Here is a 14,763-nt window from a genome sequence, read left to right as displayed (position 1 = left end):
AACAAAGCTCTTAGCAGGGGGAGACAAAAAAGTGGACGTAATAGTGAGTGAAAAAGTAAGCGAGAGAGAGCTGGCGAGCGTGCGAGGAAATAGAGCAGAAGAATATGGAACTGACATAAAGGAATCTAGGATAATTCAGCCTCAAGATGAGTGAGGACAGCAAAACGGCAGACTACAGGATCCTGGGGTCGTTTCCATGGAAACCTTTGCCCAGGGAGATTGGCGACCCTCCTGTCTATTAATGCTAGCAGAGTGCAGATTGTAGGTCACATATGGCACCAACAACCCATTCGGGTCTAATCTGTCTTCACTTGTGGGTCATGAATTGAACCATGAAACTGGTTTCCACCTTGGCTCATATCACCATGACTATTTTTTCAAATAATATGAGTGTGTTTATTTAATACTGAACAAAAACAAAACAAAAAACATTGATATTCCATACATTCCTCAAAAGGTCCCCTTTGTGTTCAACTGAACAAAAAAAGTATACAGGTTTTAAAAAAAACTTGAGGATGAATAAATGATGACAGAATTTTCTTTTTTGGGTGAACTATCCCTTTAACCTCCAGTCATCTGTGTCAGTGATTTGTGGACTGTGCTGGAAAACATGACCATGTGTCTGTCAGTCTCCAGTGTTCAGTAAAACATGACAAGAACAGACGCATGTGAGCTTTGTTTCATTCCCACAATGAATTATTTTCTCTGTATTTAACTAATGTGTCTATTGCTGTACCCCTGTGGCTTAAAATCTGTCCAGGTCTCTGTATATAATGCCGGTATTTAATAGTTTTGAATCACTGTTTTTATGAGTGATAGTAAAAATGAAAGACTTGCTGATACATCCAACAAAACAAGCTCAAAAGGGGTCAATGACCCTCGAAAAGGGTCAGCACTGGCGTCTAAACTCTCCCATGAGAACACCGACCATCAAAAAACTCTTTTTTTGTGTGTGTTTAGAAGCAGACATGATACCCCATCTAGCCATTTTGATGGCTTTTGACGGTAATGTACAATGATATGAGTCTGGCTTTTTAATCCTGCTGCCCATAATGGGAAAAACTGTCCTTGCTTAGTGAGGTGACTCAAATCTAAGACCTAGCAGAGGTTTGGGGTAATGTGAGCAAATCTAAGGGATGAATATTTTAATAGCTAACATTTTCATAAGTAACTGGATATGCAAGATTTGGGTATGGCCTGGTTATATTCAGATCCCATTCCTGTGTTTTTTTTTCAGGCTGACTTTTTCTGCTTTATAAATAAAGTGAAAAGCTTACAATTTAAATTATTAAAAAAAATGAATATATAAGCAACTGTTGATGGCCAGAGGTGTACACTGTCAGAAAAAAAAGGTTTAAAATTGTAGCCTACATTTTCTCTGGGGTAGTATCCCAAAGGTACTGTTTTGTACTGTACCATTCAGATATACATAACCAACAATGATATACCTTTTGGGGTACTTCCTGTTTAAGGATCTATTGTGTACAGTTAACTGTTTTGTACCCATGGTAAAAACGGGTATAAAATTGTTCCTTAAGATACACAATAGGCCCTTAGGGTGTAATATAGTTTTCCAAAAGTTACAACATTTCAATGTGTTGTATACCCATAAAGGTTCAAAAAGGTACCTTTAAAGGTATCACCCCAGCAAACGAAAAAAATACACTTTTGTACCCTTTAGCATCAAAGGAAAAAACACTTACAATAAACTATGCCCCACTATTTCAGATGAATGAAACATTTTTTTGAAACATTAACATAAATAACATAAATGAAACATTTATTGATTTTATATGTGTCATTGGTTGATTTGGTCGGTTATATTGACCAGTTTGACATATGCTAAAGTTATTAGAAATCAGTGGCGGCGTTTCAAGAAAACCTAGGGTATGGCAAAAATTCTTCGTACAAGAAGGCCATTTAAATAACAAATCTATGAAACCATTATATCCATATGTGTACATACTCCACCAACCTGTATAAAATCATATTATAATTGCACGGATGTACACTTACTGACAACAATACGGAAGCAATACAAATGAAAAACAAAAATAGAAATCATGGTTGTTTAAAATGCTTTTCAAATGTTGTCATTCTTAACTAAGTGCAACTCCAGCAACAGATAAACTAAAACAAGATAATATCAAAACATACTGTAACATCCCTTCACAAATCTTGTCATAACAGCCGCCAATAAACACTTATAAAAACACAATAAAGACTTTTAATGATGTGATAGAGCACACGTAGTTAGCCAGCTAACCAAAGACTAAAACACTAAATAAAACTCTTAGTAAAACAGGGCTAAATGCAAAAACAAGTCTTACCTTTTGTCGTTGTGCAGTTTTTATTCCACAAGTCGCCATATTCAAAAACGCGCGCAAATAATTAATACACTTCGACTGGGCTACAATTTCCCAGTGTAAGAACATATTTATTTATCCACAGAGAACAAATCATATTACTTCTGGAATAATGTATGCAATATGCATTGCGCGAGTGTGTGGGAGAACCGTGAGTCTGTTTGAATGTTAAAACAAAAAAAGGAGTTTACTTGCGAAAATAAAGATTATAACAACAGTGGTCAGCATGAAACCTCCTGCACAATTCAAGCTGCGCTGCAAGAATGACAGGCTGATGACATCAAAGTACCGCGAGGGTGAGGTGAGAAATCATGGGAAGAGTTTGCTTTCAAACCGCTCTCGCGGCACGATGATGTCATCCACATGTCAGTTCCTGTATTATAGCATGAAGTCGAGCACACGCGTAAATTATCCATATTAGTGATGTACCAATGTTCAGATATGTTCTACTGAAAATATTTAATATGATTTTTAATGAGCTTCATTATAGCCTGTTGATTTCTGGTGTTTTGTCTGACTGCTAGGGTATGGCAACTGCCATACCCTGCCATACGCAAACGCCGCCCCTGTTAGAAATGGCATTTAAATACTGCATAAACCAAGTAAGCTTGCATAGACAGGCTATTGATCTCATATGGAGCCCAAGGGTATGGCTTATTTTTTGTGCGCTTCAAAATTAAAAAGATAAGATCAAATAAGCAGTTTAGTAAATCAAATGGTTACCAGTCAATAATTTGCTTTTGCAGCACTGATATCCATTTCACGCCTAATATATTATTGATCTGCTTCCCAAGCGTGTTAACAATACAATAGGCATTCCATATTGTATTACAACAAGGCCTTGCTTATCCTTTCTTCAGATTGTATTACCATTTGAATAGTTGGGTTCTGACATCTGATTGGGGAGGAGAGGCAAAAAGGAAAAACACACTGAAGAATTTGCTGCCCTCTTCTGATAACTGAATAGAAAATATTGGGACATTAGTAGTGGTATTGTGTAGAGGGTTGACAACTTTTTGTTTGACCACAGAGTAATTTTGAAAAAAAAAATGTGCCTAATAATATTACATTAAGTTAACTTCAACCAAAGCTAAAGCTAAAGATAAAAAGCTAAAGTTTAAAGCTAAATGTTTCAGAATAAAGCCATGCATTTACTATAAACATGGTACTGTTATGCAATACTCATTTTCACTTAATGCAGCATCTAAACAAACCCATTAAACAACTCATTTACTCGCAAACCATATAAGCTGCAGTGAACAGAGAGATGGGTGTGAAGAGATCAGCAGTGAGGGCTTTAGAGAAGGATATCTTTAGATTATGACGTGAAGACCTGCAGTTGGCTGAAGGATGGTGAGAAGTTAGTGAAAAGGTTATTTTTAAGATTAAAGCATGGCTAAGCATCACTGTAGGCATTGGTTATGTCTCATTCCTATAAGCTTCTGTGGAATTTTTAATTTTTTACTTTTTGAATGTTTTCACTTTGACTTTGATGAATCAAGACCTTTATACTGAAAGGCATATTGGGAGACATATGATAAAATGGTGGTCTAAAAGGAATACACTTTGTGGTAAGACATATTATTTATCTTGTTGAGAATATTATATCCAGTAAAAAAAAAACATTATTTATGTTTGTGCAGATGACAAACACTGCTTTTGTATTGTTTTATTATTTTGCATATGAAATATTAGAATAATCTGTAGTATATGCATTTTTAAATATTCTTATTAAAGCTAAAAGTGTTTGAAATACTAAAAACAGGATTGATGTGAAAAACAAAGTGTCTGTGATTACTCTATTTAAGCCTGCCAGACCAATGAAGAACAATAGACTGCAAAAATGAAAGTGAAATGGACAAAATTAGGAATGGTCTTCTTTCTGCTTCTGTCCCTTGTTATGACGGGCTGTTTCATTTGGCAGTACAGGCTTCCCAAATCAAAACCAGGTACAAAGTATAAAAATAAAGGGCTACCAAAAAAGAAAGACAAGTGTCTGTTAAACATCAATAAATGAGTAAAAATAAATAGTGCTAAATAGCATAAAATCTTGTTATCATAAGTGAACCATTTTTATTATCATCTAGTACCTGTAAAGAACCAAATAGCACCACTATAACACCATTTATGGTTCTGCAGTACAATATGTTTTTACACAGGTGCTACATGGCACTTAAAATGGTTCCCCTATGATTACGAGCCAGTGAATCACTTTTGGTGCTATTTAGCACCATTTAAAAAAATATATAGGAGATTAAATGACTATGCACCCCTGATTAGAAATTGAGGTTAGACAGCACTTTAAACATTGGGGAACATCATCTCATTTGACTTTTCGATCTTCTTGTGCTTTAATAAAGCATTTGCAGGCGTAAGCTATGGATTACCCAACACTTGACATAGTGGCTTCTAGATTACTGAGTGCTGTAAAGCCTGATTATCTGATGGGTGAGGGGACAATAAACATGTGTAAAATGCATTATTCCAAACTGAGTAATCCAATCTATATTGTATTATATTGATAGTTCCATATTGATAGCTCTGTACATACTTTTGTATTTGTAGTGTTTGCATTATGGGCCACATCAAAAGTTAAAATGTCTCCATATTTGATCTACATGTTTCATCAGTGGATGAAACAGTTTCAGTAGAAGTGAATGAAGAGGAGATGTGCCCACGGTTTCCTGAGCCTGTGCCATTGGAGCACCCGATACCTGTCCTGATGGAGGCTCTGGAGAAGGTCAGACCTGTGAAGTCACACCAAAAATAGGAAATCTATATGTATTTGAAAACATTTTTTAGTGCCATATAGCACATGTGTAGAAATATATTGTACCATTCAGAACCATAAATGGTGCTGTAGTGGTGCTATATCACCACTTATGGTCAGGGGCGAAAATTTCATTTAAATGTTGGGGGGACATTAAACATAAAATTTTTCAAGAACAATTTTTGAAGGGGACACCAATAATACAAGCAAAATTGTACTTGCAAGGAAATGCGTGCAGATGGAAAATGTTTCTCTTTCTCTATGAACGGACGCAAATTTAATTTTAATACACATGAATGCAGAGGTGGAAAGATAATACAATATTCCACTTAAGTAAAAGTAAAGTTACTGGTCTAAAAATCTCCTCAAGTAAAAGTAGGCTAAGTCATTTTAATTTTACTCAGAGTAAAAGTTACTTTTTTACAGCGGGGAGAGGTTTCTAGTTAAAAAAGGACAAGGGAATAAATCTCAAACTACAGTGTTTCCCACAGATCTGAAATTTACTTGTGGTGGTAGCTCGTGAAAATGGCAATCATTATCCACTGACAAAAAATGGTCTACTATACATGTGACACAGAACTAATAATGTGTGACACAACACAATACTTTGATTTATTAAACATTAATATTAATTTCACATTATAGTTCTAAATCTAACCACCCCAAACTTTCTTTGCTGACACTGTTTGTCAAAGCACCATGAAAACACTTTGTTTTTGCACTGATATATGAAGCAATTTAATGACCCCTTTTATCAAACTCAATATATACAATACTAGGTATACTATAGCCTATTAATAGACAGTGCAGGTCTATAGATTATAAATGTGACTGTTGTTATAATGGTAATAATTTCTATTAGATAGGCACTTTTACTGCTTCTGCTTTCTATTTCTCTTTTGCTGATTAAAAAAAGCTTAATCCACTGATTATTTCAGATTTAAAAGTCTACTTGCTGTCCCGATGACAGACTTTACATTACAGCTTTGCGTTTTTATATCCTGAGTCAGCTAGAGCTTTGCTCATTCAGTATTAGCACTGCTTTTTGCTACAATGTGCAAACTGTTTAGATTTTAGTAAAGATATGGTCTATTAATAGAAAGATTATTAAAAAATTGGATAAAGAAAATGAAGTGGCGCGTGGTCGTGACAAGAGTCAGTTGTTATCGCCATAGAAACCGAAGGCACGCTGAAACAGCACTCGAGCTTTGCGCTCGCGGCCGTTCTCCGATCGACTCGGGCAGGCCCGGGGTGGGTAATCGGGAGAACCGGGAGAATTCCCGGTGGGCCGCTTCACTTTTGGGCCGGTCGAGTTTTTTTTTTTTTTTTTTTTTTTACATTTGTCACGTTAGTGAGTCTATCTTCTCTTAAATGACACTTCACACGTTTCGCATTGACACTGCAGCGTGCAGCCTCTGCATGGGTTGTACCATGTGAGGGAGTTTTCCCCTCCCCTCCCATAGAGTTGGTTCGGTCCATAGCACGTCCAAGAAAACTTTTCTCCGGTAGGCTGGGCCGGCCCTACCATAACAATACGCGTCTGAGAGGAGGAGGGCGTAAAACACAGGTTGAAGAAAAAATACATTGGAGGAGGATGCTGCCAAATGTGCCAAACTTACAGATTTATTTTCAAGAGGACAAACAAAAGTGACAACAGGTAACTTAAAGAGAAATAAGCCTAGTAATGATTAGCATTAGCAACGTACTTATTTGGCTAATACCGTTGTCAAACTATTTACAAGCCAAACAATTTTTTTGTTAAAATATTACCCTTTTGTGTATACATGGCGATTCATAGACTTTAAAAATATTATGCAAGCAGCTTCTGAGCAGTCCCCCGCTGAAAATGAGGAGGCCATGAGTAAACAACATGAATTAAAGTTATTTAACCCTCAGGTTGTGTTCACAACCCTATAACACCTTTTGTTTTCCCAGTAAAAAATGACCAGCCTAAAAAAGCTTATAAATCACTTGTAATGCCATTTACCCAATATTGTATTCAATATTTTTATCAAATTGTTTTCTTTTTTAATAAGGACTTTAAAATTTCTATTTGCATTAATCATCGGCCTCATAGCATTAGCAATGCTAATAATTTATCAACCTTTCCTTGTGGAATACACTCTAAAAAGGGCTGGGTTATTTATATATTTGATATATTTTTTTAACCCACCTGTTGGGTTATTATAATTCATGGTTTATAACAACAACCCAACATTGGGTTATTTTTAACCCAGCATGGGGTAATTTTTAATTTAATATTATGGGTAACCCAGCCTTTTTTAGAGTGTAGAGGAATATTTTTGTTAACTTCTTATCTTAAGTGAAATATTATTTAACTTTTACCTTATTTGTTGAACCATGATATTAATAAAAACTATAGTAAGAGCTGAACTGTTGCTTTATTTATCCAATTTAAAAAAAGTGCTAATTTGGAATAACACTATGGAAAAAGTGGGCCGGTCTTGGGCCTGAAACTCCCGGGCTGAAAAGTGGCCCCACTCCGGCCCTGGACTCGGGTTTTACACACAATATTAATCAGACATGGGACCCGAAGTAATGAACTAGGACCGACCCGGACCCGACTGACCATTTAAAATATAAACCCGGAACCGTACGGGTCCCGCGTCCTCAGTGAAGAAAGACCTCTAATGGTAAAACTCTGCTCTGCAGAAACATGAAAGGATACAATGTGACACTGAGGTTGCTTCGCGTCGCACCCAATTTATTGAGAAACAGAGAGCACGTGAACGGACACTCAACGGGAGAGACACAACGTGCTTGCACGCAAAATGAAGCCAACTTGGATGCTATAAATCCGTGGCGCTTCTTTATCACCTTGTTATTTAATTTTTTTACTCCGTAACGGATATGATTTAAAATGTAGCGAAGTATAGCAATACTTTAATCAAGTAAAAGTAAAAGTACAGATTTTAAACCTACTCAAAAAAGTAAAAGTACACAAAAAAAATCCCTCAATTACAGCAACGTGAGTAAATGTAATTTGTTACTTTCAGCTCTGCCTCACCTCTGCATGAATAAAATGTTTTCTTGTTCGTTTATCTGCTTCTGTTCTCATAAAACGAAATATGTTCATGTTTATATGTCCAAATAGTCCCGTTTTAAAACATATGAGGTTAAACTGATAAGTGATGGGAAACGTTGGTTTGTAGGTATATAGCTGATTAACGCGTTGGCTCCGTACACTTCTCAACCACCCGACTGTGTGGCGCTGGCAGTGGACCAAACCACTGTGAGGCAAGGGAGGGTGGAATCAAAATGTTTACAACGTTTTTGTTGTTGCTCCATTTGCATTTGTATTGTTTTACTTCTTACACAACTATTTTAAGTATAAATATTTTAGGGGGGGACAACCCTCAGACAGGGGGGGTCCTGTCCCCCCGACCCCCCGGGATTTCCGCCTATGCTTATGGTTCTTCGTACTAGATAGCACTAAAATGGTTCCCCTATGATTACAAGCTTTTAGTGCTATTCTTAAAGTAATATGCTGGATTTACTTAAAAAAATAATGCATAATTTTTGCATCCACTTTTTTAATTAAGTTTTACTTCAAATTTTAAGCAATTGCATAAACTGCTTAAAATTCCATGTAATAATTACTTTAAAAAAATGGATGCAAAAATGATGCACTATATTTTAAGTAAATCCAGTCTTTTTTTTCAGTTTATCTATTGTTATTTATTTGTGTAATTCATTATTGCCTGATTGAATACAACTGATTCCTATTAAACCAGTCTACTAACTATAGAGAAATTGTATTCCAGGTGGATGTGCTTTTGAGGACCAGCATCAATGCCACCAGACTGCCGTCCATATCTGCCATTGTAATATTTAATGATTCTGTATTGTGGAATGGTAACTTTGGCAAAAGGAATGAAAGTGACTCCACATCCCCACCACCAAATGAGTACACAGTCTACAGGTGAATTAAAGCAGCTTTACAATGATCAAATTACTTTTTAAACTAGTTATAGAAGCATATTTTTTTACATTTCTCCTGCTATGATTTATAAAAAATAGGGTCTATGCCCTGTAAGTTACTGTAGAAAATTAAAAGTTGGATCAACATAAAAAATTACTTCAATTGGTAATCCCTAAAATTAATTTTTTCAATTTAAATGTTCTCACTTTAGTTGCAATTGCAAATGTTTTAATATTTTAGGTGTTACAAACTGAAATAAGTTTTTTAAGTAGAGCAGCTTTAATTTTTTTCAGTGTGTGACTAAAGTCATTTTTTGTGCTGTACTGTTTTCTATATAAAATCAAATATAACCTTGCTATTTTGATATAATTAATATTGACTGAGTAAGGCAATGCCAAAGATTAAAATCAATGATAATAATATGTATCATTTTTATATTTTATATCCAGTTATGAGATTTTTTGTTGTTGTTGGATTTGGTTATACCACTACAGAATTGCAAGCCTTTCGAAAATCTTCCCCACACTGATGCTGTATAAACTTTGGGAAGATGGAAAGGTGGATTCCCTGGATGACCCTCTGGAAAAGTATATGAAAACCTTTACAATAAAGAACCCTTCAGGGAAAAGAAGAGATCATGGCCTCAAATCTGTCTCTGATGATAAAGATGCTCAAATCCAAACCCCCTCAGTCACACTGAGAAGGATGGCCAGTCAACTGTCAGGTGCAGTACCAGTATCTCAACCTGACATAAATCTAATGTTATTAGTTTAGTACATATTTTTTTACTCATTGCACCGATATATATGAGGTACTAGTATGGACCTCTAAGGTATACCTACCAATATGCACCTTTTAGGTACAAATGTGTACTTACCTCCGCAGTCACAACTCTTGTACCTTCTTGTACTTTTATCTGAGTGTGTATATGTGAATAATGAGTGCACTGGTTTCAAATGAAGGGTGGACAGGACAAATAAATTGAAAAGAATATCATCTCAGTGTCTATGGTAGTTATAGTCGGAAACTTGGCCTACGATTATACTGGAAGTCAACTTACTCCAAGATGATGCTTATGTAAGATGTCAGTAATAGTGGTGCTGACCAATTTGGTAACCATAATAGCAGCCAAAAGGCTCCAATTTCTATCAATCTGCAATGTTATTTCCTCCCCACAGTTTATAAATTTTACATTTGCAAATACTATAATTTTGGATTTCAAACTGACTACAGGTTTACCGAGGCGTCTCAGGTCGACTACGTTACTGTGGAAAGGAACCACTCAGACCGCTGTTAACTTATTACAGGATGATGTTCTTGTGGCTGACCCTGGAACGAAGTAAGCTTGAAGATAGTATTTTAGCTTCTTCACATTTGCATTGAGATGATATTTAATGAATGAGAAGAGGTGTAAATAATTGATTAAAGTAGACACTTGTGGATTCTCTCTTGAGGAAGTAATTCTAGTCATCTCCTGTCCTCAGATGCCACTACAGCAACTTGGCCTTCTCCCTGCTGGCCCACGTGATGGCAGAAAAGGTGGCAGGAACAGATTATCAGAGCTGGGTGTCTGAAAATATCCTGCAACCGCTAGGAATGGAGGATACCAGCTTTGAAATCACCCCCGAGAAGGAGAGCCAGATGGCAGTAGGTGTGTACTCTAGTGGCCTGCCTGCACCCCTCTATGACCTTGGCTGGTATAGACCATCAGGACAGATGTACTCCACATCTGCTGATATGGCCAAACTGGCGATGATGCTGCTGGGCGCCTACTATCGCCTGGTTCTACACCCCGACACCCTTAAAACCATGTTGACTCCTTTATTTCGCTGTGACCGGAGTTACTTTGCAAATCAAACGGGAACACCTTGGGAGGTAAATGAATGGCTGGGATATGACATCATCCGCAAAGATGGAGATCTGGACGGTTATTCAGCCACCATCTCCCTTGTTCCACGTCTGAAGCTGGGTTTGGTCATACTTATGGCCGGTACCAAACCTGAGTATGAGGACGTTGTCGATAAGGCCTATAGTTATTTAATCCCTGCCATGAAAAGTGCCTTCAGAAATGCACGCCATGTTCTTATCCCTCCTCCTGACCCTGTTCCCTACTTGGGCTATTTTACCTACAGCAATATAACGTTCTATTAAAACTGCAAGCAGTGATGGAAGGGCCCTCGCACACATGACACCGCCACGCCGTGGCATAAGAATTAAAGGGAACAGTAGTAAATAGGCATTTAAGCATGTAAACATAGGTGAACCATTTAAAAGTGTATGAGAGTATGAGTTACTACATGTAAATATTGGCACGTAGATGTGTTCAGTCCAGGACTCTTATTGATCATGTAAAATGTAGGGCAGATCTGACTTTGAATAATCAGTGTAAAACATGTTACTTCTTGTTGCCAGCAGGTGGCGCTATGGCCATAAGTGACTATTGGCATGTAGATGTGTTCAGTCCAGGACTCTTGTCAATTATGTAAAGTTTGGGACAGATCAGACATTGCATAATCATTGTAAACATGTCACTTCCTGTTGCCAGCTGGTGGCGCTATAACTATAAGTGACTATTGACATGAAGATGTGTTCAGTTCAGGACTCTTATTAATCATATGAAGTTAGGGAAAGATCGGACATTGCATAATCATTGTAAACATGTCACTTCCTGTTGCCAGCTGGTGGTGCTATAACTATAAGTGACTATTGACATGTAGATGTGTTCACTCCAGGACTCTTATTAATCATGTGAAGTTTGGGACAGATCAGACATTGGATAATCATTGTAAACATGTCACTTCCTGTTGCCAGCTGGTGGCGCTATAACTATAAGTGACTATTGACATGAAGATGTGTTCAGTTCAGGACTCTTATTAATCATATGAAGTTAGGGAAAGATCGGACATTGCATAATCATTGTAAACATGTCACTTCCTGTTGCCAGCTGGTGGCGCTATAACTATAAGTGACTATTGACATGTAGATGTGTTCACTCCAGGACTCTTATTAATCATGTGAAGTTTGGGACAGATCAGACATTGGATAATCATTGTAAACATGTCACTTTCTGTTGCCAGCTGGTGGCGCTATAACTATAAGTGACTATTGACATGTAGATGTGTTCACTCCAGGACTCTTATTAATCATGTGAAGTTTGGGACAGATCAGACATTGGATAATCATTGTAAACATGTCACTTCCTGTTGCCAGCTGGTGGCGCTATAACTATAAGTGACTATTGACATGAAGATGTGTTCAGTTCAGGACTCTTATTAATCATATGAAGTTAGGGAAAGATCGGACATTGCATAATCATTGTAAACATGTCACTTCCTGTTGCCAGCTGGTGGCGCTATAACTATAAGTGACTATTGACATGAAGATGTGTTCAGTTCAGGACTCTTATTAATCATATGAAGTTAGGGAAAGATCGGACATTGCATAATCAGTGTAAACATGTCACTTCCTGTTGCCAGCTGGTGGCGCTATAACTATAAGTGACTATTGACATGAAGATGTGTTCAGTTCAGGACTCTTATTAATCATATGAAGTTAGGGAAAGATCGGACATTGCATAATCAGTGTAAACATGTCACTTCCTGTTGCCAGCTGGTGGCGCTATGACCATAAGTGACTATTGACATGTAGATGTGTTAAGTCCAGGACTCTTATTAATCATATGAAGTTAGGGAAAGATCGGACATTGCATAATCAGTGTAAACATGTCACTTCCTGTTGCCAGCTGGTGGCGCTATAACCATAAGTGACTATTGACATGTAGATGTGTTCAGTCCAGGACTCTTATTAATCATGTGAAGTTAGGGAAAGATCGGACATTGCATAATCAGTGTAAACATGTCATTCCTGTTGCCAGCTGGTGGCGCTATAACCATAAGTGACTATTGACATGTAGATGTGTTCAGTCCAGGACTCTTATTAATCATGTGAAGTTTGGGACAGATCAGACATTGCATAATCAGTGTAAACATGTCACTTCCTGTTGCCAGCTGGTGGCGCTATAACCATAAGTGACTATTGACATGTAGATGTGTTCAAGTCCAGGACTCTTATTAATCATGTGAAGTTTGGGACAGATCGGACATTGCATAATCAGTGTAAACATGTCACTTCCTGTTGCCAGCTGGTGGCGCTATAACCATAAGTGACTATTGACATGTAGATGTGTTCAGGTCAGGACTCTTAGCAATCATGTGAAGTTTGGGACAGATCGGACACTGTATGCCTGAGTTCCAGCAACCTGTTTCATAGCGAAACATCCAACTTTGTCGGGCCAGAACCGACACAAATTTTAATATAGAATCAAATCCTTCGCAATTTAGCATCACAAAGGCCTTAAGATGAGACTCGCCAAATATGATGATGATCCGACGAAAACTGTAGGAGGAGTTAGTTAAAGTATGACTGCTGGAAATGAGAAAAACTGAGCCAAAATCTGAGAAATAATTCAAAATAGCTGACTTCCTGTTTGGTGTAGGGCGTTGCTCCAAGATACTTTTTTGTAGGGCTTGTAATAATACATGAGTATACCGAAATTCGTACATGTAAGTTAAACACAGTCCAAGGGCTGCTGCATTGAATATTTGAAAGTGGCGCTAAAACATGTTCCTTCAGGTTGCCAGCTGGTGGCGCTATGGCTATAAATGAAAATTGTTATGTAGATGTGTTCAGGTCAGGACTCTTAGCAATCATGTGAAATTTGGGACAGATCGGACATTGTATGCATGAGTTCCAGCAACTTCCTGTTTCATTGGAAAACATCAAACTTTGTCGGGCCAGAACCGACACAAATTTTTACGTAGAGTCAAATCCTTCGCAATTTAGCATCACAAAGGCCTTAAGATGACACTCCCCAAATATGAAGATGATCCGACGAAAACTGTAGGAGGAGTTAGTTAAAGTATGACGCCTGGAAATGACAAAAACTGCGCCCAAATCACAAAAATAACTCAGAATAGCTGACTTCCTGTTTGGTTTACGGCTTCGCTCCAAGAGACTTTTTTGTAGGTCTTGTCATGCTACAGAAGCGTACCGAATTTCGTAATTGTACGTTAAACACAGTCCGAGGGCTGCTTCGTTGAAAATTTGTAGGTGGCGCTATAGAGCCGTTTTCCCACGCCTAATTCCAAAGCCTACACCACATGTAAATTTTCATCACTCTTGACATCCGTGCAAAATTTCATGAGTTTTTGAGTATGTTTAGGCCCTCTAAAGTCCCGCTGAAGTCGGAGAAAAATAATAATAATAATAACTCCTTGAAGAACAATAGGGTCCTCACACCCCGGTGTGCTCGGGCCCTAATGAGATTAAAGCAGGCATAGATGGGGTGCTGTCTATGGAGCAATTCGGACCACAGGTAGACACCATGGTTCCAATGAAGTACAGAACTCTGAAGCTCAGTTATTTGGAGAAAAGGGTGTTTAGGGTTGTGTTTGAGAAAGAATACCCCTGTAAGATGAAAGTTAACACTGCCTCTGTGTCTCTAGAGTCCCAAGATGGGCAGCTTTTCAACTTTTACATCTTTAACAAAAAGGGTCTCTCACCAGGTTTCGATGTTCCAGGATTAAACACCTACAAAGTATCAAGGATATCTCAAAAACCTATTTTTACTGTTTGAAGAATTCAGTCCATGTTTCGAGAGACACCTGCTAGGCTTCAGTAAAAAA

The 14,763-nt window shown here is 37.6% G+C and overlaps 1 protein-coding gene across 1 annotated transcript; it reads left to right on the top strand.

The window, feature by feature from the left end:
* The first annotated feature begins 4,206 nt into the window (after positions 1-4,206).
* lactbl1a (lactamase, beta-like 1a) lies at positions 4,207-14,763 on the top strand. Its single transcript, XM_065285895.1, has 7 exons — positions 4,207-4,315; positions 4,997-5,106; positions 8,922-9,079; positions 9,574-9,803; positions 10,313-10,418; positions 10,564-11,225; positions 14,398-14,763. The coding sequence occupies exons 1-7, from the start codon at positions 4,210-4,212 to the stop codon at positions 14,712-14,714; spliced, it is 1,689 nt and encodes a 562-aa protein (XP_065141967.1). The 5' UTR covers positions 4,207-4,209; the 3' UTR covers positions 14,715-14,763.

This window comes from Paramisgurnus dabryanus, chromosome 21 (assembly GCF_030506205.2).
Source record: "Paramisgurnus dabryanus chromosome 21, PD_genome_1.1, whole genome shotgun sequence".
In the NCBI taxonomy this organism is placed as follows: domain Eukaryota; kingdom Metazoa; phylum Chordata; class Actinopteri; order Cypriniformes; family Cobitidae; genus Paramisgurnus; species Paramisgurnus dabryanus.
This window is presented reverse-complemented; position numbering and strand designations above follow the sequence as displayed.

What these genes read in the sequence shown, in the direction of transcription:
- lactbl1a (XM_065285895.1), top strand. Translation starts at nt 4,210, where the DNA reads ATGAAAGTGAAATGGACAAAATTAGGAATGGTCTTCTTTCTGCTTCTG. An exon ending in AATGAGTACACAGTCTACAG is followed by an intron (nt 9,080 to 9,573) that starts GTGAATTAAAGC and finishes ATACCACTACAG; the next exon opens with AATTGCAAGCCTTTCGAAAA. An exon ending in GTGGCTGACCCTGGAACGAA is followed by an intron (nt 10,419 to 10,563) that starts GTAAGCTTGAAG and finishes TCCTGTCCTCAG; the next exon opens with ATGCCACTACAGCAACTTGG.